This window comes from Erythranthe guttata, chromosome 6 (assembly GCF_056151865.1).
Source record: "Erythranthe guttata isolate IM_541 chromosome 6, IM_541, whole genome shotgun sequence".
In the NCBI taxonomy this organism is placed as follows: Eukaryota; Viridiplantae; Streptophyta; class Magnoliopsida; order Lamiales; family Phrymaceae; genus Erythranthe; species Erythranthe guttata.
In genome coordinates, this window is record NC_142538.1 from 824,834 (window position 1) to 846,874 (window position 22,041).

At 36.1% G+C, this 22,041-nt stretch overlaps 6 protein-coding genes and 1 non-coding gene across 13 annotated transcripts; 1 reads left to right on the top strand and 6 right to left on the bottom strand.

Annotated features, from left to right (window-relative positions):
- Positions 1–22: 22 nt before the first annotated feature.
- Positions 23–3,423, bottom strand: ABIL2 (ABL interactor-like protein 2). Its single transcript, XM_012996764.2, has 10 exons — positions 2,812–3,423; positions 1,901–2,046; positions 1,636–1,718; positions 1,408–1,558; positions 1,212–1,311; positions 995–1,087; positions 860–905; positions 680–768; positions 438–583; positions 23–351 (listed from the first exon to the last, which is right to left on the bottom strand). The coding sequence occupies exons 2-10, from the start codon at positions 2,003–2,005 to the stop codon at positions 181–183; spliced, it is 984 nt and encodes a 327-aa protein (XP_012852218.1). The 5' UTR covers positions 2,006–2,046; positions 2,812–3,423; the 3' UTR covers positions 23–180.
- Positions 3,424–5,872: 2,449 nt separating this feature from the next.
- LOC148769865 (uncharacterized protein At4g00950-like) lies at positions 5,873–6,963 on the bottom strand. Its single transcript, XM_088819229.1, has 2 exons — positions 6,232–6,963; positions 5,873–6,119 (listed from the first exon to the last, which is right to left on the bottom strand). The coding sequence occupies exons 1-2, from the start codon at positions 6,858–6,860 to the stop codon at positions 6,062–6,064; spliced, it is 687 nt and encodes a 228-aa protein (XP_088675355.1). The 5' UTR covers positions 6,861–6,963; the 3' UTR covers positions 5,873–6,061.
- Positions 6,964–7,754: 791 nt separating this feature from the next.
- Positions 7,755–10,613, bottom strand: LOC105971876 (uncharacterized). Of its 5 annotated transcripts, none has more exons than XM_088819222.1 (5): positions 10,492–10,613; positions 10,282–10,409; positions 9,222–10,134; positions 8,372–9,129; positions 7,755–8,281 (listed from the first exon to the last, which is right to left on the bottom strand). In XM_088819222.1, the coding sequence occupies exons 3-5, from the start codon at positions 10,132–10,134 to the stop codon at positions 7,925–7,927; spliced, it is 2,028 nt and encodes a 675-aa protein (XP_088675348.1). In that variant the 5' UTR covers positions 10,282–10,409; positions 10,492–10,613; the 3' UTR covers positions 7,755–7,924. The 5 variants fall into 5 exon arrangements, with proteins under 5 accessions (XP_088675348.1, XP_012852250.2, XP_088675349.1 ...); XM_012996796.2 differs by having other exon boundaries at positions 8,372–9,132; XM_088819225.1 differs by having other exon boundaries at positions 7,898–8,281; positions 8,418–9,129.
- A 1,569-nt stretch (positions 10,614–12,182) lies between these two features.
- TAP46 (2A phosphatase associated protein of 46 kD) lies at positions 12,183–15,387 on the top strand. The gene is made up of 9 exons (XM_012996744.2): positions 12,183–12,443; positions 12,559–12,681; positions 13,119–13,205; positions 13,340–13,444; positions 13,606–13,767; positions 13,887–13,922; positions 14,018–14,089; positions 14,558–14,838; positions 14,940–15,387. The coding sequence occupies exons 1-9, from the start codon at positions 12,348–12,350 to the stop codon at positions 15,187–15,189; spliced, it is 1,212 nt and encodes a 403-aa protein (XP_012852198.2). The 5' UTR covers positions 12,183–12,347; the 3' UTR covers positions 15,190–15,387.
- Positions 15,388–15,574: 187 nt separating this feature from the next.
- Positions 15,575–16,715, bottom strand: LOC105971836 (SNARE-like superfamily protein). The gene has a single exon (XM_012996745.2). The coding sequence runs from the start codon at positions 16,493–16,495 to the stop codon at positions 15,722–15,724; it is 774 nt and encodes a 257-aa protein (XP_012852199.2). The 5' UTR covers positions 16,496–16,715; the 3' UTR covers positions 15,575–15,721.
- A 368-nt stretch (positions 16,716–17,083) lies between these two features.
- On the bottom strand, positions 17,084–17,238 carry LOC148769866 (U4 spliceosomal RNA). The gene has a single exon (XR_016031950.1). It is a non-coding gene; the product is annotated as a U4 spliceosomal RNA (small nuclear RNA).
- Positions 17,239–17,442: 204 nt separating this feature from the next.
- Positions 17,443–21,920, bottom strand: SS1 (glycogen/starch synthase, ADP-glucose type). Of its 3 annotated transcripts, none has more exons than XM_088819226.1 (15): positions 21,317–21,920; positions 20,257–20,606; positions 20,078–20,155; positions 19,831–19,955; positions 19,620–19,701; positions 19,353–19,526; positions 19,175–19,256; positions 18,942–19,033; positions 18,776–18,838; positions 18,602–18,691; positions 18,376–18,500; positions 18,179–18,287; positions 18,029–18,084; positions 17,854–17,893; positions 17,443–17,733 (listed from the first exon to the last, which is right to left on the bottom strand). In XM_088819226.1, exons 1-15 carry the CDS (start codon positions 21,612–21,614, stop codon positions 17,575–17,577), a joined length of 1,923 nt encoding a protein of 640 aa, XP_088675352.1. In that variant the 5' UTR covers positions 21,615–21,920; the 3' UTR covers positions 17,443–17,574. The 3 variants fall into 3 exon arrangements, with proteins under 3 accessions (XP_088675352.1, XP_088675353.1, XP_088675354.1); XM_088819227.1 differs by having other exon boundaries at positions 20,257–20,600; positions 21,317–21,859; XM_088819228.1 differs by having other exon boundaries at positions 20,257–20,624; positions 21,317–21,851.
- Between the last annotated feature and the right edge of the window lie 121 nt (positions 21,921–22,041).

Sequence of the window (22,041 nt, forward strand, 5' to 3'; positions counted from 1 at the left end):
TCTTGTTCGGGACAAAATGGGGTAAAACAGAGCAACAATTGGACTATATAAATAAAATGTTTCTGATAAATTACACTTTTTTGTAATAAGATATGGTGAAAAAACAGGATACAAAACCGAAATCCTGAATAGGAAAAATTAAACAAAATGTTCTCTCTTTCAACCTGATTTACCAAATCATTAATATTCATCCAAATAAGTATACAAAGTATCATCTTTCTTCGACTTTCGCCGACTGAGCAAAGCTTTGAGCAACCGTTTACTTTTGCTCGGGAATTGCTCGCCATCTTTTGGACTTTCTTTATCGAAACGAATACGCATTGAAGCCGATTTTTTCGGTTCGGAAATATACTGCCAAAAAACAAGCATTAGTTTTTTAAGCTAACAAGTGAAAAACTATCACAACATATTTTATATGAAATGATTTCTAGGGTTACCGTTGGTCTTCCGGAAGAAGGGTTTGGAGTGGTGGGCCTGCTCCGATTTGGTGTGCTTGGATTTGAGCTTTTTGGAGTTGTGGGCTTACTCGATAACGAGCCCGAACGTAAAAGTGGAAACCGATGTGGTGATGCTGTTCTCTTTTCTGATTTCATTAATACAACCATCATAATAATTAATTAATTATTGAGCTCATCCCAAAATAATATAGAAAAATTAGTTGTTAATGTAAAGGGCAAACCTAAATCTTTATTCGGTATCTTCTTAGAGAAGGAGAAGTTTCCGGATGGTTGGGCAAGTTTCGGAGAAGGAGATGGGCCGCCTCCTTTACTGCACAAATTAGTTAAGCTTACGATGAATTTTTATTATTGGGTAATTTCAAATATAAAATTTGAAAAGTGATGCATTGTATAAAACTTACGTTGTGATAGATGGCGGTGGTGTTTCTTGGATTGTAGCTCGAATAGCTGCAGGGTTATTACAATAGCTCGTGTAAGAACGACAATTGCAATAAAATCATTGTAAAATGAGATTGTAAGGAAAGAGGAATAATTACCATTCTTGAATTGATACCAATCCTCTCCGTCATCTAGGCTGCATCCTTGGTACTTCGATTTGGTGCGAATCGATCCATCCATAGTCTCTCCCACTAAACGAAAAAAAGGATAGAGTTAAAAAAAAGATTTTTTTATCTAAAAAAATTGATATTTTTAATCGTGAGAAGAATCGCATATTATATATATATATATATATATATATATATATATATATACCTGGCAAAATGTATCGTTTATGGTAATTGGGAGTGTTTATGACCAACGACTGCTGAGATAGACCTTCGCGGTCGATATACTCCTGGCATGTCCTCAGTCTCTAAATAATCACATTTAAAAAAATGAAAAAATTATTTACATTGCAATATAAAATAGTTATCTGCAAAAATGAAAAAAAAAAAAAAAAAAAGAATACCTGCTCAATGCAAGAGACACGAAGCTCGGTTCCGGAAACTTGATCAACTTTTTCATCCAGCAAATCGTTGACCTTATACGTCACAGACCCCAAATGGTCAACTGTATTCACAAGTGCTTTAATCGCATAATCTTTCAACGTATTTACCACTCTGCAAATAAATAAATAAATAATTCAAGCACAAATCATTCACAGGTGAGAATTAATTGACCTCTTCAAGAAACTCACATATCCTTTTGGTCGTCGTTAATGTAAGTCATCTCGAAATATTCTGCAGCTGAGTACAGTTGCTTCCTAAGATTCTTTAAATCCTGAATATATATAAAATCAAATTATCATACCCAATCAGACATAATTGATTACATTATTACTAGGTTTATTATCTTGACACATCAATATCACTATGGCTAAGTGAACTTATAACTGTAGAAAAAAAGGACCACCCGAAAGTAGATTACAGTTTAAGGGACTTAAATGAAACAAAAAAAGGTACCTCCAAACTATCGGAGAAGAGCATACTTTGCTGCATAGAGACCTCGTCGTAATTGGCGGGCTCACGAGGGAAGGGCACTGAAGCAGGTGGAGTCATTGTCTCCATTAAAGGACTGTCACTAAATTAGTAGCTACAAAGTCGTTATCCTGCAACAACCATTCCCAATCATTAATGAAACCCTGTGGCTCTAATCTTGGAAATTATGTAATAATTGACAGGTTGGTTTTTTACATTTTTTAGGCCAAACAAACGGTTAGCAGCACTAAGGAATGTAAACACAATGATGCAAACGAGGAAAAAAAAACCCGATAATGGAAATGGAAAATAGAATTGAAAATGAATCGGTTGATGCTTTTTCCTTGTTTACATGTGGAGATGTATGGAGTATGGACAGACGGAATCAAATCCCAATCTTGAAAAGCAGAAAGAAAAACCAAAGACAAAACAAACAGAGTGCAGTGGAAAGAGACAATAGACTATGCTTTTCTTTTTTCGCAATTACAAAATCCATAAATTAAGACAAACTTAACCGATACACTCCTATTGTTCATCGACATCTCGTATTAGATTCTGGAAATAACCGTTGATTCCTTAAAACCCACGAACAAGTTGCAATGTCTATCACAAGATTCCTTAAATTCGGAGCCGAAAAGGGAAAAAAACAAGAAAATCGAAGAAGATTTGGACTGCAATTCCATCATAATGTATAAGAATTACACTAACATTGACACATCACCTCAAAATAGTTAAATAAGCTGCAATTTATTTTCAAAACCCCTCAACTCCACTTTCAAAACTTATCAACATAACAGTAAAATCGAGATAAATAACACACACACACACACACACACACACACACACACAGAAGCTCAATTCCAAATGATTAAAGAACAGGGATTCAAGAACTCTACCTTCAAATTCGCAAAATTCTGAACTAATTTCTCAGTCTCCCAAGAAATTAATTTTAAAAAAGAAGAGAGAGAGAACCCCACCACACAGGCAAGAAGGTAGTGGTGAAAACGTTGTTCACACTAACGAGATGCAAAACTATAGACACCCAAGAATCACTTTCCCCATCCAATAGTTTGATCACACATACAGTATAGCTTCGAAGAAAGGCAAAACAAGACAATGCAAATTAGCCCCAATAAACATCAAAATCACTATAATGGTTCGGTACCAAGATTTTGATGAAGAAAACGACAAGCTTTTTTGGTGGGTTCCCTCTTCTTTCTCTCTTTTCTATCTTCTTTCTTTCTAGTTTGTTGGTGGGGGTATTGTGTAAAAAAAGTCGGCCAAAAAAAAATATATGAAGACGAAGAGGTCACACAGGCATTAAGACAAACACGTTGTGGGTGGTACTAAATATGAGAGAAATTGAAGCATTTGACGTTTGAGTTGGAACCCCTCTCTATTTTTTTTAATCAAGAATCAAGAATTGGGGCTTACTCTATTCTTTTAATTTTCTTAGACTATTCTCCTTAATTCTTCTAAATTCTAATCATTGCCCTGTTTCGTGGGTCACCACTAACCCGTGATATATTCTTGTTTTGTTTAAAAAAAAAAAAGCCCTTTTCGCCATTAAAACAGGGGGGGAAAAGGACCACTAATTGAGTGCTTATTTAGTTATTTACCTATTTACTGCTCTTCATCTCTAGCTATTTATTTATTTATTTCATTTATTTTTTTATGCAGTTAATTTCATGTGTGTATAATTATATATGGAAATAAATTTCATGTATTTTACAATTACGGCACTTTGTGTTTTAATGTCAACAGAAAAAAGGGTCATTTATTTTCAATTTATGAGCAAGTGATTTAAATTTTTATTTTATTTTTTTATGTCAAAAGAAATTGATTATTCATGTACTATTTAGTATTGACCCGAATTGACTTTTTACATCTTCATATTTGGCATATATGAGAAACAAGAGAGAAAGTTGGAAAAAGGGGCTTATTTTATTTGTTTGTGTTTGTTTGTTAGTGTGAGGTTTAAGAGATTAAGATCCATGTAAAGTATCTTAGAGTGGTGATTAGTGAATATGGTCAAAACTATTCAAAAAGTTTGGTGTGTGGAAAGTGGTTTGAAATTGAAATTATGAGGATTATGGACCCCACTAAGCAATTTTAGTACTTTAACTTTTTTAAGGAGGTGATTTTTTTTTTTTAATTGTTTGTGCAAATTAGAAGGATTCTCTGAGGTAAGGTCTAATTATAAAAAAGACCTTCATTGTTTGTATAATTACGAGCATCACAGTAAAATATTCTCCGTCTAACAATTACCACATTTTGTTAGAGTTTTGTAGATGGGAACACGAAGGGTTTGAAATTATGATTTAGTAGGGTTTATGAGTTACTTTATTTCATTAATTTGAATTAGTGCCGTGAATGGCGGGTGGGTCCCACCTACAAATTAAAATAATAGTGGGAATTTTGATTGGATAATTTATATATCATGCTTCTTTAAAGTTGAAGGTAACAACAGTGTACACATGAGAAGTCATAATAACATGACTTGACAGGCCAAACAACTAGTATTATTGTGTTTTTTTTTTTTTTAATAAATAAGTAGTATTGTGTAATCTTTTAAAAAAAATTCTTATTTTATACTTTCGTAATGATTTTTGATATTGTCATTTTGTGTATTTTTTTAATAATTTGAAACCTGTGAATTAAAAAAAAAAAAAAAAAAAAAAAAATCTCCTGCCTAGAAGCCAAAAAAATTACCTACGCAAAGAGGATAATTTATTTGGATTCGACACGAGAGTCCAACAGCATTACATTGTCATACCTTATAAAATTAATATTATTATAATTTTATTATTATTATTATTATTATTATTATTAGAGATTCCCCAAGTCTGCTTGGGCTACTAATGATTCGCGTGTGACTCAAACATAACTATTAGTATCTAAATTTCAAAAAAATCTTAATTTAGGGTGCAATTTTAAAATGATTAGATTGAACAATCTGTAATGTAGAAAGAAATTATGTGCTAATCATGAGATTGAACAAAACATAAGCTGCAATGTCAACTTTACGCACCAATAATTAACTCAATCGAGTATTTAAAATTGTTATTTATAAAAAGTAATATTTTATATATAAAAATATGAAATAGTCAAAATGTTATGTCCATTATTAAAAATTGAACAAGACGGGCCCGTACAAACTCAATTGGTTAATGGATCCGGCCCGAGAGACTATGAGTTCGAACCAAAGCTTGGTATTTAGTTTTAATGATGAATGGTAGGCCCGATTTAATAAGGGCTCAAAATCCGTTAGAGGCCCGAAATGTTTTGATTTATCTAATTATCTTATTCTTGTAATCACGTCCGAGAAAGCTAAGCTCGTCTTCTAAATAGATTATCTTACAAACTAAGATTGTATTTTGTTATCTTATGGCTTAAATCTATTTGCACAAGCTACGTGTATGTTTATCCACGTCATCAAGCTCGAAAAGTGAGTTGTAAAGTGCAAAAGGTCGTCGCACTATACTACAAGAAAGTTTTGGACCGCTTCTTCTAGTTATGACACTTGTCCGACTCACATGCATTAAAAGCTTCAAAGCAGAACGAGCTCGTGGTTTGGAGGTTAAGAAATCATAAGAGATCTTTACAAGAGGTGTAAGAAACGAGAGAGATAGGTGAAGTTAAACACTAATGATTAGTTGAGATCTGCAACTAGAAGATTAGTTGTGAGTGTTTGTTCATCATTCTTGTAACATGTAAATCTTCCGATTCTTGCGAATTGTTCTTTCTCTACGCAGCAGATGTAAATTTGTGGTAACACATGCATATCGAACCACTATAAATTTGAAACTATGCCTATGAATTATGTGAATGTTGGTTCAGCTGTTGCAACAGTTTGTAGTGTGATTGGTTTTGATTGTTTAACGACTTAAATTCACAACACATTTTTTTGTGTAAATAGTAACATAAATAACCGTAAAATCAATAACCAAGACTATATTAAGCTAAACAACTATTTTAATTGAAAGTAAAATGTTAGAAAATCCGTGGTAAATATGATAAAAAAAAAATCCCGAGTGATGATCTAACATACACACGTGCACGCGCGCGTGCGCCCACTCACACACACACAAAAAAAAAAAAATCGAAGCTAATATTTGTAGCGTCCCCTTCGATCCGGTCTGAATTTCATCGTCGACGCCTCCGCCACGGAACTGCCTGTTTAAAGCTTGCATAAATGTCCAGCCTAAGACAACATTCATATATACAAATTCATAAGTTAGAAATTAATAATCCCTCAAAAAAAAGAAATTAAATTAAATTAAATTGAGAATAATTAAGTCATCAAGTCAACGTACAAGTTAGAGTTCATGGAGGACAAATTGAAGAAGCTCCTCCTCCTCCTAACCCTCGTGATCTTCACATTCGTTTCACTCTTAAACATCTCACCCAGCGAATGTGAAAAGTCAAAACTACCCCTCTCAAACTTTTCCTCTTCCTTAAAACTCCCCCACCTCCCCGAACCAAACTTTCTACCACCACCGCTGCCCTTCTTCCCGGCCCTCAACCCATCTTCCCGGCCCGCAGTAACAATCGGGCCTTTCCTGAAAGAAAATGTGCACGCGAGTGATAAAGAACGGCCCATGTAAGGCCCGTCCAGAACCATCGTCGGCGAGGGCATTAGTGTAATTTTCGGATCATCGTGCAGCAGCATTAATCTCGGCGGCAAGTCGAGACACCTGGCAACCGCCTTGTTCTTGGGCGGCGCTTCCGCGTCGGATGCGGCGGAAGAATGCGGCGGCGGCGCTGCGTCGTTGTCCGAAGTGGCTCTGGGCTTCCCGGGGGCCTCCTCCCACCGGAAAGGAACCGAAACTGATGGATGGAGCGGCGGCGTTAGCAGCTGCAGCGGCTCACGCGGCTTGCATGGAAGTTTTGATAGAGAGAGTTTGGGCGTCGAGATCTTTTCATCTACAGCTTGTAAACCCATCGCAGATAAGCTAACTTGTTTCTGCGTTAGAAATCGACGTACATGTTTGTGTTTGTGTTTGTGTGTGTATGTGTATGTATATGCGTGCTGGCTTTGAAGGGGGGTGGGGAGTTAATAGTAATTAAACATGGGGGGAGCCTCCTCGGTTCAACTATTCACGAGTAAAGAAATGGATAGTAACGGATAGTCCAACTACTTGTCATGTTTAAATGACTATTATGGCCTTTTAATGTGAAACTTTACTTGTATATATATATTGGGGTCAATTCTTAATAAATGATCTTCAACGGTAATAGTTTCTTTTCTTCTTTTTTTCTTTTTTTTTTTAAAATTTTAATTTTCAAGGGTTGTTGCTTATTATAAATGGTGTAAAAATTAGGTAAAAATATTTGGAACAAAATATGATTTTCAGATAATTCGATAAGAAAATAGCTGAAGAATTTGTTTTTACTAAAATATTTGTTTTTGATAAAAACTATGTTGTTTTTAAATATGTTAAAGAATTGTATTTTTATTTTTGCACTATATAGTTTCAAAATGATTAATAAAGAAATTAAAAATTACATTTGGCATCCTAAAAAAATTAAATTACATTTATCAGATTTACAAATTCATTTAGGGTACATTATGCATGATTTACTGGGTTTCGAGGTGCAAAGTGCTATTAAATTGTTTTGAGTGTGCAAAATGCCAAAATAATATATTTCAAGGGTGCAATTAGAATTGCCATAACATGGACCTTTCTCGATCCATAAATTGTGGGCTTTCTCCAAGACCAGCCCATTATATATATATATATATATATATATATATATATATATATATATATATATATTTATTTTAGAGAACTTTATTAATATTTAAGTTTTCTCATTTCCGATGTGGGACACAAAATTCATAAAATCCAATTTCACATGGTTGTTATATATGTGCATATAAATATGATGGATACATATGCACATGTGTTTGTTGACTTGGTATCCTAACATAGCATGTGGTGTGCATATTAAAATTAAAAAAAATAATAATAATAAATCAAAAAAAAACTAACCTTAAAACTAATATCAATTCCAAACAATTTTCTTGAAATTTATGATACCATCAAATGCCAAAGTACCCTCAAGATCACCAATAATTCGAGATATTCGTACCTCTAGCCCCCTCTGAACTTCTCGAAACATCGTTCTTATACTATCAGCAAACCGTTTCATATCGAAATTATCCGGTTTTTCAATGTTTTCCGAATAAGCAACAAATCCGAACGCAATCTTAGATTGTACCTCCATTAGTTTCTGCCCCGTCGCAACTATATATCTCTGTAGTTTAAAAGTCTCGTCGAGATAATTCTCCAGCCTCTTCGTTTCCTCCTCTGTTCTAGCGATTCCCGAGCTTCCGCAGTTCAAATTCAATTCCTTCTCACTCTGAAATTACACACAAAAAAAATAAAAATAAAAATTATTAATAATAATAACACAAGTAAAATGTGGTATAATATTTGATGTAATAATAACCATTCTTTGGCAAATGTCGTCGGTTTTCGCTTGAAGTGACTGATACCTATCGGCCTGTTTGTTGAGGGTTGATATAAGTTCGTAAATTCCGTTTATGCCCTTGTTCTCGATGATTTCGGAATTTTCTTGCTTTTTTCCAGTGAGCCTTTCGAGCATGAGGAATTGTTGCTTGAGTCTCTTTATCTTATACGACACACCAAGTGCATGAATATCTATCTTCGCTACCGAATTATTTTTCTTGCTCGATTCATTCGAGACAATATCCGAGTCGACGAATTGAGGATATTCAAGCGTCAAAACTATATCCTTCTCATTGTTCTCCGACTGAGAAACTTCCTCGTTCTTTTCTTGACTTTTCTGCCCCTCCGGTTTTGTTTTGACGATTTTGACCTTCGACCAAACTGTATTTTCGTTTGTGGCGGGAGAGGGGCTGAAATTCAGTTTCTGTAAATTTGGAGGATTGAACTGCAATACTAACTGCTCTTTCATCGAATGCAATTCCGATTCGCGGTCAATTAGTAACGATTCCAGCTTCATATTCTCCTGCCTTAGATGCAAAACATCACAATCGAGACCTTCGATATGTGATTGAAGCCTCTTCGATTCCAATTCCATGCTCAACAAACGCCATCTAGAAGCTTCTAATTTTTCGTCTTTTATCCTCATTTGCTCCGCAAAAGCCTCTATTTCAAGATTGTGCCTTTGCTGCATCGAAATCTTGTACTTTTCCGCCCAATTCTCCAAATCCTCCACATCTTCTACTAACTCAAAGAAAAAATTGAAAATAAAAAAAATTAATTAATCAAATGCAAAAATGCAACACGAAAAATTAAAGAACGTGAGATCTTACGCGATTCGTTTACGTGCTTATACGACAACATATTTCGCAACGAATGGCGTTCGCGTTCGTGTTTGACCTTGGAAGAAGATTTGACTTCATTTAGGAGCATTTGTCTCTCATTCGTATCTAATTTCGATTTCCGTAGCATAGCGGACAAAATCTGATCTTTTTGCTCCGAATCTTTCCGAATTTTCACAAGCTCCATCGAAAGTCTTTGAGCCATCAAAACAGATTGCTCCTTTTGATCCAAAACCGAATCAAGATCTCGTCTTGCGGACTCAACTTGACGTAGGGCCCGCCCCATATCCGCTTCCAGCTGGCGCTGGTTCGAGACGAGCTCGATGAACGTCGTCTTGTGCTTCAAAATCTCACTACAATGGCGTTGAGCTAGATTTTCCGCTTTATTCAATTTTTCTTCAATTTCGCTTATCGATCTGTCCTTTTCCTGCAATTTTTCGTTCAATTCGAAAACCGATTTGTCCCTTTTCGCCTCCAAAACTCTCAACCCGTTCATAAGAGAGCCGATTTGCTGTCGAAGATTTCTCCGATCATTAAACCAGCTCTGTTCTCTGGCGGCGAATATGCTCATAACTTTCTCATTAGCCTTTGCCTCTTCACTTCTTCGCTTCTTCAAATCTTGAATTTGATTTTCGGCGTTTTCGAGATTTCGGAGAATGTTCGATTTTTTGCCGGTTTTGGCCCTGTAAATGAACAATCCCAGAAGATGGGCACTTCCTTTAAGCATCCTGTTCCTAATCTCCGACCAATTATTCTCGCCGGCGCCGGCGTGGCATATTTCCGGCGCCGGCAGAAGTCTGAGAGCGAAAAACGCACAGGAAACGCCGAAAAACATGGGGTAAAAGCTGCTGACGTCTTCGTCGGAGAAAATAACCTCAGAATCTGCCATACCCTTTTCCTCCATCTACAATATGTAATGGAATCAAAAATAAAAATCCAATCTTTAAAATGTGAAATTAATGAGAAATGTTCATACAGAATCTAGGGTTTGCAGCAATTTTAATTCGTTGGGTGTAATATATATCAATTAAATTAAATCAGCATTACTTACAAGAACAGGGGGCCTGAGTTGAGAATTTCTTCAATAATCAATGGTAAATCTGTTTGGTGTTGAAGTTATTCTCATATAAATCTTCAGAGAATGCCAAAATCATGAGTTTTTTTCTACACGTGTGAACTCTGCTAAATAAATCAGTTCAAAAGGAATTTCTGTACTGTAACAAAAAAAAAAGAAAAAAAGAAAAAAATATTATTTATTTACCATAGTTTTCAGTGCTGCTGACCCCATGAAACCCCACTTTATGCAAAAAACACTTCATTTTTTATTTGTTCTTCATTTTACGGTTCTGAATATAAGGAGCAAGTAGGCCAGAAAACAATAATATATATATGTATATGTATATGTATATGTATATATATATGTCAAAATAATGAAGAAGTTTTTGTTAAAATGTATGGTGATCTTTTTTCCAGGTTGTCCATCTCTTTGTGTCTGTATGTATAGCCCACATCATGAATGAATATATGTAAACATGCAATGTATGTATATGTGTATGTATATACTATATATATAATATTCCTTTTTTTCATGGTGGCCATATTCATAGGCTGCCTAACAATTTATATTTTGTAGTTTTTCTGATGAATCAGAAAAAATTAAATACTAATGAAGAATAATATTAATATTGTTGACTTGGACCACAAACATCAGATTCTGTCTATCCCCTATAATTATGGATCATGAGACTAATTTCTAGATACCCTTTAAAGATCCTTTTTCATATACAAAATGATTCATAGGATAGGAGCTAAGCTATCACTACTAATTTTTTTTTTTTTTTCGTTTTCATATTGATTGTCGTCTTAAATTGTTTCGATTCTGTTGGATTTGATCATCGATTCATCAAGATTAGTGAATCTGATAGTAAATAAATTTGAGGAGTGTCGTGCAAGCAACTAATTGTACATGCGGCGGATGATTGATCACGAGAGTATAATAACTAACTGTCTTGCTGAAGTGGAGCGTGCGTATTGATTGAGGTGGAGATCAAGACACGCGTGCTGAAGATTTGGGGATGGAGCTGACTTATTGGAGGATATAAAAGGAGAAGGAGTTGTCTTTAGTTATCTCGTTCGTCCTTCAATTGTTTAGTGTTTTATTACGGTTGATTCATTAAATTTCAGATTGAATCGAATATTTGTGTTGAATTCTCAACTACTTTAATTTGTGAAACCAAGAAAATATGAGAATGAGTTGTTGGTATAAAAGATGATGACGAGGCCACTAAAAGAATAAATAAATAAATAAAAATTGGGATTAATGATGATTTTGTTATGCACAACTTTACTAATTAGTTGCCCTCTTGGCTGAGACCTGTAAAGAAGGACCTTTGTTGGAGTAAAGCTATACAATTCTTGATAATTATATATTGGTCCATTACAATATTATATTTAAATGCTAAGATCTGCTCTTGGAATCTGGGCTTGCTCACAGGGTTCGAATCCCACCGTTGGATTTGCATCTAAATCAATTCCATGCATAAATGTACCTTTCAAGCTTCAACTAATTTCATGATTAGATACCCACCCTTGATATGGATTATGGATAAATTATATAGCAATTTCTTTTGATTTTTGCATGTGGGGTCTCAAAATTGGTCCCAAAATACATACAATCTATTTTATAAAATTGGTTTGGTTTGAGATTAGGGCAAATTACGGTCATCCCAGGGGTACGATCAAATTACGAAAACTAAAAAAGAGAGTTTTTCGTAATTTAATCTTACCACAGGGAGGTGATCGTAATTTGCCAAGGGAATCAAGAATGCATCAACATCACATAAGACTCACTCCAATAAATTCGGTATTTGGGCTCCAGAAAGTCAGCCCAATTAGGGTTTGGGTTATTGGGCTTTAATTATTCATATCTTATGTCATCCCATGACCCGGTTAAAAGATGGACTCGGGTCAACCCGACCCATGAAATGAACGACGAATCACTCTAACCAGCTCCTTCTCTCTCGCAAATCCCAAACGCCTCTCAGATTCCACTTTCACCCTACCAAATCTTCTCTCTGCTTTTCAATTTCTCAGTTTTCCGATTACAATCAGAATTCGATGGTGGAATTAAACATGGAGGAGATGTCTCTGCCTGCTCTTTACGAGAAGTCTCGAAAAATTCACCAGGCGGCATCCGATTCTTCGGTTGATCAGGTTTTTTTCTCTCTCCGTTATTTTCTTCTGTATTTTTTCGTTTCCTGAAAGTCAGTTACGTGTTTTTGAGTGTTGATTTGATTGATTGTGTTTTGTTCAATTGCTGATTTTATAGGATACTCTGAAGAAAGGTTGCGAATTGTTGAACAAGTGCGAGGAGATGATCGCGAAATTAGGGTTGTTTTCAGTTAACGAGTCCAAGGATGATATCAGCACGAATAATCTCAAATATATTCTCGTGAGTGTTGTTTTATCATTTGGAATATCAATTAGTTTGGAGCTTGCTGTATTTTATGGTTTTAGATATCTGAACTTTCGACCGATTTTTATTGGAAATAGATGAAGCTTCAAAGTAAGAGATGGATAGTATATTCACGGTGTCGTGGATTCATGTTTGTTTCTGTACTTGAAATGACAGTAGTTCGATAGAAAATCTAAACTTTGGGAAAATCATAATGTGGAATCACTTTCAGAAATTCTGATGTCTCTCTACTGTAATTTTGTTTCATGGTTTTTGTTTATTTGCTCGAATATGTGTTTAATCTATTTGGGTGAAGATGATTTATGGGGTTGAATTTCTACGTTGAAGATGTTGTTTATCTTTTACCTTTAAAATAAAAAAACTGTAATATACTCCCATTATCTTAAGATCTTAGGTCATCGTGTTTTATACAGGTACTGTATTATCTTGGTGAACTAACAGAGAAAATTGCTGAAGGGGACAGGATTCAAGTCCTTAAATCTTCGCAGGCCAAGTTAAAGGTACCATTTTTTTGTCAAATCATGTTTAAAGATGTTGTATTTGTTATGCTTTCTGGTTTGTTGATCCCGTTCAAATTTATCTTGGTGAAGTTTATGATCTTTTATGGATTTTGGATTTTACATGGACACACCAGGAATTTATCTCATTCTGTGAGGTGATGGAGCTTGTACCAGCAGACGAACTGGAATCATCAGCCCAAGCTATGGGAAATGCATCTACTGATCGGAGAGCTAAGAAGGTACAGATTCGTTTAGGTTAATGTTTTTGTGCTCACGGGTACTTGGAAATGCAAATGCGATGCCACATAACTGTATGAAACCATGCCACATAACTGTATGAAACCGAACACTTCTTGGAGATGTGACAATTTCGTGTATCTAAGTGTAACAAATTCTTCAGATTGCACGGTTCAAACGCCAAAAAGCTGCTGAATCAAAATTACTTGAAATAAGGGAGCGGAAGGAACGCCGTGGACGTTCAACAAGAGCATCTGCATTATCTACCCCTGTTGAGGTAGGGGAAGATGATATGGAGGACGATGATGGAGAAGAGGAAAGGGAGGTATGTTCTCTTGTGACTCTCTTCTTTTCTATGTAATTATTTCCATTCTTATTGGTCTGTGAGCCTTTTTCATCTATTTGAGTGTAACTAAATTCTTGAATTGTGATTGATCTTCTTAGGCGTGGCTCATCACCATCTCCTTGGCACTTTGCAAGGTTGGTCTGAGATTGCATCAACTTCAGTGTCAACCATATATATTGAAATTATCCGCCTTCATAGGTATACATAACGATTTTGTTCACATTTTCAGTCATTTGATCTGCTGGAAATGCTGAAGAAAGAGGAAGAAATGCTCTCTGCTGTAAGGGAAAGACAGTCACAGGTATCGTCCTTTTAAACTTGGGACTTCTTTGTGATGCTCTTTTCTTAAGTTATTACAATACTCTTCTTTTTTTTTTTTTTTTTTTTTTTTGTATTCTGCATGTGCAATACTCGAATATATGATATGCATTTCCTAAATCGAGAAGCTTGTTTGCACGTACCAGCATGTTAAATTCATTTATTCTGCCTGCCTGCCTGCACTGCATCTATTCACCTAAAACATTTACAGTTTTGAGGCCTAGGTTTGAGAAACAAAAGAGTAGTTTATTTCAGTCAATAGGAACACATCTTTCGTGCAATATATGTTAAGTCCGGGCTTTTCGGTACTTTTTCTAGTGCAATCTTGTAACTGTGACTTCTTTATACGTCTCTGCTTTTTTATTGTCAACTTCATTGCTATGATGGAATCGAACTTGGACATTCTCAAATCCATCTAGGTGCAACTTATGATAGCAACATTCATATACAGGAAGGAGATAACGAACTTTCACAGTCTATACTCGACGAGCGTGCCAAGAAAGCAGAAGCTTGGCATCGTGACGCTGCTACAAGGGCTCGATATACAAAACCCACAGTTCCAATCACATGTGCTACTTTTGCTCAAGACGTTTTAGAGGGTAGAGCGGACGTTTCCCAGTTTCACGACCACAAGCACCAGCCAATGCTATTCGGACCAGCCAGCCTCGTAGGTAAAAACCCAACAAGCGAGAGGGAGAGAATAGCAGCTCAAGTTTTCCAGCCTTACCACAGGTAAAAATTCGGTGAAATAATAAAGCTGGAGAGACAACAGTCCAAAAGATGCAAGATGGCATTAATAAATGTTCTGAATTTTTTTTATTGTGATTTGATAGATTACCAACAATGAGCATAGAGGAAGCTGGATTAAAGGAGATGGAGATTATGAACACATGGCAAGAGAGCACTAAGAAGCTAATGGAAGAAGCTAACTCATCATGGTATAACGATAACAAACCACCTAGACCAGACGAGGAGGAAGATGAAGATGATGACGCTGCCCAAGATAAGGCAAGGGCATGGGATGACTGGAAAGACGATAATCCTCGCGGTGCGGGTAATAAGAAGCTCACTCCTTGCGGCTAATTCGAGAAATATGCAATAATAATATACTACAAGTTATTTAAGTTTCCTATATGATTATTAACATTTTAATTGCAATTTTGTTCAATTGTTAAGAGTCTTGCTGTATGTTGACTGTAGCTGATGATAATACTGGGAATGTAAGGATTACATTTGAATGTCGTACAGGCCAAATCCATTAATAATGTATTCGCTAGTTCTTGTGAGCCGTGCTTCTATTTGGCAATGATTGAATTGCCAAACTTGAGCTTCAATTGATGTACATACTCCTCCACATTGTGCGAAAATCTTCGTTCGAATTGGGCTGGTGGTAAAATTACTAATAAACCCCCATGGCTATAAGCATTTTCTGCACAACAAACGGTAATGAAGAACACCAACAGAAAAATTGCCGTAAAGATACATTTTTTGCTTATGATTCGTATAAATCGTGTATGTATTCACAACATCGAAGTGTCGAAATATAAATAATATGCAAAAGAAAAACAAGTAGATACATCTATCTATCAACGTATATATCCTGTACCCGGTGAATTCAGCTCGCCATGCATTGGAAACCGCTGCAAACCCACAACCAAACAGCAAACAGTATGGCACAAAAGATCAAATCTAGAGAGAGAACAACCCAAACTTGCTTCTTCCAAACATTCTTGGCCTTCGATTCAGCAGAGTAACAACCCCCTCCTCCACTCTTGTCCGATATCATCGAAAACTCGCGGCTCAATCCAATCCCACTCCCACCGTTTTCGTCGTTCTCTTTCTCCCCATTTCTCCACCCGATTTTGAGCTGTCCAAGCAGCTGATTCTTCATCTTGGTCAACCCCTTCTCCCCATTGGGCTTCCCGCCCCTATCCCTAATTGGACCCGACCCGGATTGCAAGAGCCCGCTTTGACCGATTCTCCGACCAGTTGGCGACCCGATTTCCATATGGTACAACGCGGGGCCCAACAACTGACGGAAAACAGGGTTGAATTCACCCTGATAACAATGGGAGCTCAATTTCTCGAGCTTCCTCTCCCCTTTGAGGACCTTGGAGAAAGCGTCCCGCACGCTTCTTAGAAAGGTCAAACCCTCGGATTTCTCCAGCTTCTCGTCGAAAATCACGAAATAGACCAAGGGTTCGTCGATCAGGAAAGTGTACGTCTTCGAACGGACGGTGTGGGTGAACGTGGCGTGCAGCGACGGCGCGTTGTTGAGGCATTTGGCGGCGATTGCGCCGAGCGCGGCGTCCTTGGAGTTGAATTCCGCTAACACGGTGGTGCCTCTCGCGATGCAGGCGTACTGTATTTGATCCGGATTCGGAATCATCTCTTTCTATTTCACCCCCAAATAAAAAATTAATACGATCAATCCCTGCGTGCAAGGATAAGGAAGATTCGTTGATTTGGGATGGAATTTTAGGGTTTGGAGAAGGTCGCTTGATCCATCGGAAAATGGAGAGAACAAACTTCGCCTGAGGACGAAGACAAGTTTTCTCCTAGTTTTGGGGAAAATTCTCTCTTTTATTTTCTTTTTCTTTAATCTACTTTTACTTATTATATTTTTTATTTCATTTTTACTTATTTGTGATGTTTTTAATTATTAATATTTTATAATTAATAATGTTTACAATATTAAAGGGAAAATTACAATTTTTGTCCTTTAAGTTTGCACCAATTTTACATTTGACCCTCATATTAAAAAAAAAACACATTTAAAATTATTCATACATGATAGAACAAATATATATTTTTTTTAACACAAAGGACCAAATGGAAAAACAATTCAAACTTTAGTATTTTTCCTTAATAAATAAAATTATATTATTAAACAATTTATAAATGAATATTGTTTTATAAAATATGATTTAAACAGTCCCTAATTGGGTTATAAAAAAATTAGGACTAAGAAATGTAGGGCTTTACCCTAATAAAAGGGAGCCCTTCCAGAAATTCTCGAAGGCCCGAGTGAAACCCGGGCCTAAGAGGGGGTTTGGAAATAGTTTTCAACCAGCAATAGACGCGCCTCGGTTAGAACCTCATTAGCTGCGTCATTGCCCCAAGCGCAAAGATACTTTTTTCCACTACCCATTCCCCCTTTTTATAGCCTCCATTTCTCAAACCTTTTCTTCTTTCTTCCGATGTGGGACAAAATTACACGCCTAAAATCTACTCCCAACCGATGTGGGATTATATCATTAAAATCAGAATGTATAATTTCCATTTTTAAAGTGAGATGAGACAAGAGAATAATAAATGAACAAAACTTCCCTACTGTTTTTGTTTGCTATATAGAAAATTTATTATTCGTCAGAAGAAGCTGATCTTATTACACTCTCGAAAACGCATTCTATGTCGACAAGAAAGAAAGAAAAAAAAAAAGGGACTAGTTTTCGATTAGAGATTTTTTCAGCCGGCGTAAGGAGGGTCGATAAATGCCCATTCGAAAACTTGTTCGTACTGAGTGGCTGCCTTATCCCAAGACGAGTCTCTCTCCATTCCCCGTTTCATTAATCCTTCCCACGATGGCTTGTGCTCTTTGTATGTTCCGACTGCTATTCTTAGTGTCTGTGTATATACATGTAACGGTTTTCCATATATCGGTGAAATAAATTAAATAGAAAACGGAAAGAAAAAAAAAAGGGAATATTTCATTTAAATTTTGATTAGGATGAGGGGGGAACTTACAGCTAGTAAACTCTCTTTCGATAGAGGAGAAAACGCCCACCTGTTTTTACACACGCCCCGTAAAATTATCATTAGCATAACGAAAAATTTGCATTTTTCGAATAAACTTATATATGTACGTTGCATTTTAAAATTTAATTTCAGCGCGAAAACGCTTATGAAGTGATATACATACCCAGTCCCTTCACCGCTACCTTCTTTTGCATATGGATCGAACGTCTGAACTGTGTCCTGATTTTATTACAAAAAAAAAATTAGACAGAAAAAAAATATTTGTAATTATAATTAAAAAAATATAGAGAGATTTAGGTATAGCGGATCAAACCCTAAGCCCGCCAGTGCTATGAACAACGGGAATAGTGCCGTATCGCATTGCATACAACTGATTTAGACCACACGGTTCAAATCTCGAAGGCATTACCAATATGTCACAACTGCCAAAAAAAAACAATTTGCATTTACATAAATTCATTTTTCCATTTATAACGTTAAGTAGAATCGGAATTTGTAGTGATTATTTACCCTGCAGTGATCCTATGTGAAATTGGAACGTTGAAGCCAACCCAACCTCGAAACTTGTCTTTATAAACCTCCTCTAATTGTCTCATCCAGTCTTCGTATTGTTTTTCTCCGGATCCAAGCATTACCTTAAACAGTACAAATCAGCATTCGGAAATACGTGACTCGTATTTTTATTTTTATTTAATTTTATTTAATTTTCACCAAATTACTATCCAAAATGCCTTACAAATTGGACATCGTCTTGCAGAAGTTCTGGAATGCCTGTAAGGATAATGTCGACACCTTTCTGGTAGTCGAGCCTCCCGATAAACCCAATCTGTTAAACATTAATTTTTAAAATATATTAAATTATTAAGAAAAAAATCGAATAAATAAAAGAAAAGAAAAGGTATGTTCTCACCAAAGGACAATCTGATCGAACGGGAAGGCCGAGTTCTTTCTGCAGTGCAATCTTACATTGGACCTGCAATTATCGGCAGCAAAACTTAGAATATACGGATGTCGTAAAAAATAAATAAATTAAATTAAAAATGATGGTTATAAGTTAATCGAGAGAGCTTCCGTACCTTTGCAGAGAGGTCATGAATAGAGTAGTGGCAAGGAAGATGCTCGTCGGTCGATGGGTCCCACTCATTGCCATCAATTCCATTCGTAATTCCTGTTCACTTGCATTATATCTTTGAGTTAACATTTTACGTGTTCGATAATACTGTGTAGAACAAATTATCGAAAGAAAGAGAAAAAAAATAATATGTGGATTAAACGGGAATTCAAGATAACCAAACGTAAAATTACATACCACTTATAACTATTTTCCGACTGCTTAATAGCTCGTTCAATCCATATCCACCTTCAGGGGTAGTTATTTCCCAGGAATAACCCTACACCACGAAAATAATAAAGTCTAATATTTGATAAATAAATAAATAAATAAAATATTCGAAAAAAAAATCGAAGAAATTCGTGTAATAAAATACCTGGCTAACTGTGACTATTCTATCGGCAGTGACGATAGCAGATTTGAGAACATTGACCGCTTCACCGGGGTCAAGAGCGTGTGTTCTTGCCCATGTCGGGAAAACCCATTCCAAAGCTTTGTACCACACTTGCGGCAATCCGAAATTGCTATACGTAACTGCTGGCTCTACTCCCTTTCGAGACGAATTAAATAAACCATGCTTCATTTCTATACTTTCTTATAAATTAAAAAAAAAATCGATTTGAGAAAACGAAAAAGAAGTTACCTGATGAGCTAAGTTATGTATGACAACGAGACTTCTAGCATCCTTGTATACACCGTACGGACGATACTTTGCTGCCAAGAGTCTGAAATTGTGGAACAGATATATATATACTGTCAAATAATAATCCTCTCTCTTTTTTTCTTTTCTTTTTTACAATAAATATATTCTAACGAAAATTTATTAAAAACAATTAAATAAATAAATAACTCACACAGGAACAAGGCCAGCATGCCAGTCATTTGCAAGAAATAGGCACTTCTCTCCGTAATTAAAGCCTCCAAGTGGCAGCACTAATGGAGCTTCGCAAGCCGCATGACAAAGCAAAGTGAACCTGAACTGTTCACAAAAAACGAGGACAACATATCAACATTTCCCGTTTATCAAGAAAATAAAACTAATTATATAGCACGTAGAAATCATTTTAGAAATTAGTCTTTTCATCAAGAAAAATCACGTACCTGATTATCACCAAAAGCACCAAAAGTATCTCCATACGGAGTTCCGGGTCGGTGGTACGACGGGTGGTCAACAAAGACCTAAAAAAGTCAAACAGAACAATTGAAGACAATTAAAGAATGGATTTTTATGTATCTTTAAAAGAAAAATTAGTCAATTATGAATAGCTAAAAGATTTTACCCAATCAACTCCAGCTCTGTATTCATGGAAGAATCCAACTTCCTGTTCAGCTCCAAAGCAATAGATTTTGGCCCGCTCTGCTAATTCGACGGCATTGGAAAACTGTTTATCCGCTGGATTTCCTCTCAAATATCGAGGAGAGACGACCATTACACGATGGCCACGAGCAGCGAGTGCTATAGGCAAAGAGCCACAAACGTCTCCCAAGCCTCCGGTTTTGGAATACGGAGCTGCTTCGGAAGTTACGAAAACGACATTGTGTACTGTTCTTGTTGAAGTTTTGTCACCTGTGTCGATTTCTTCAAATAACTGAACTCCTCCATTAGCTTCGTTTCCTTGAGTTTCTGGGACTTTTTCATCACAAATTGCTTAAGTTAGATTAAAGTCGCCCTCATAAATTGAAACGGCCTCGCTATTTCGTGGAAAAAAATTATGTAAATTACTTCAATGTAACAAGTTCATAGAGAAATGTAGTCATATCCAATTCACAAGAATCAGAAATTCCATTTCGTTTTTTCTCGTTTGAGAATTAGAATCAAACTATGGTATTCTAGAAAAATCTTGCATTTCACTAAACGGGATTTTTCGTTGGCTGCCTGCAACTCAAATTGTAGTGCATCAATGTAAACATGGGAAACTCATCAACTTATACTCTAATCATGCACACCAGAAAGGCAATAATCCTAGGCCTCGTTTGGTTTGTAAGATAAACCTTGTTTGGGTCGGCCCGCAACTACGGAAAAACAAGCCCGTCTTCACAAAACTGCATAAATTTTATCCCGGAAACCAAACAAATCCCTAGAATACTAAAATCATATAGCACTCTAATCTAATAGAGATCAATCAAGCAGATAAAACGCATTATAGTCTACAACAAAATTGTGATCATAACAGTTAAAAAGGCACAATTCACATTCCAAAATGGGAGTAAAAACTTGCCAAGATTAAACAAACAAAAAACAGCAGTAATGCTGTTTAAAGTATAAGGAATTAAGAACCACACCCCACCCCCCAACCCCCACCCACCCCACCCCTTTTGGTTTTTTGGGGAATTGCATACCGGAATGAGGAATTAAGTGAAAGCCGATAACAGAGCCGGAGATATCTCTCTGAGTATCAAGCAAAAGACCATCCTCTACTTCTTTATCTTGAGCACTGCTACTACTTCTAGTGATGAAACCCCCTTTGTTGTATGATCTTGTTTTATTACCACAAAAAGATTGTTTTTTTATGTTTCTTGTCAGCAAAGAGGCAAACCCCACTTGCCTAACGCCGCCGAATGAATTGAAAATTGAATTTTCCGTTAATCTATGGGTGGGGCTGAGAATTCTTGATGGGCTAATTTGCAGAGCCTCCATGAAAGAGGAGAGAGAGAGAGAGAGAGGGTAGAGAGAGAGAGAGAGAAAGCAACCAACCCCGGTGGAGAAAGCAAAGAATAGATCTTTTTGTTGAGGCAAAAAAAAAAAAGAAAAAAACAAAATTGGAGAAAAAAAAGAAAAAAATCTGGAAGGCGTAACGCAGTGTATAATGGGATCCGGTGAAAGCGCGAAAAAAGAGAAGGGGTGGTGCAATTTTAGTTTTAGTTCGTGAAAATGATTGTGAAGACGCTACCTTTTTTTATACGAATAATACGATATCTTGTGCGATTTTATTGTGAGGACACCAAAGCATGCAAAGATAAATTCTTGGACTTCTTTTTTAATTATTTTATTATTTTGTTTCTATTTTACTCATTTTTATTTATTTATTATTTAGGCTTCGTTTTTGTTGCTAAAATAAGATTAA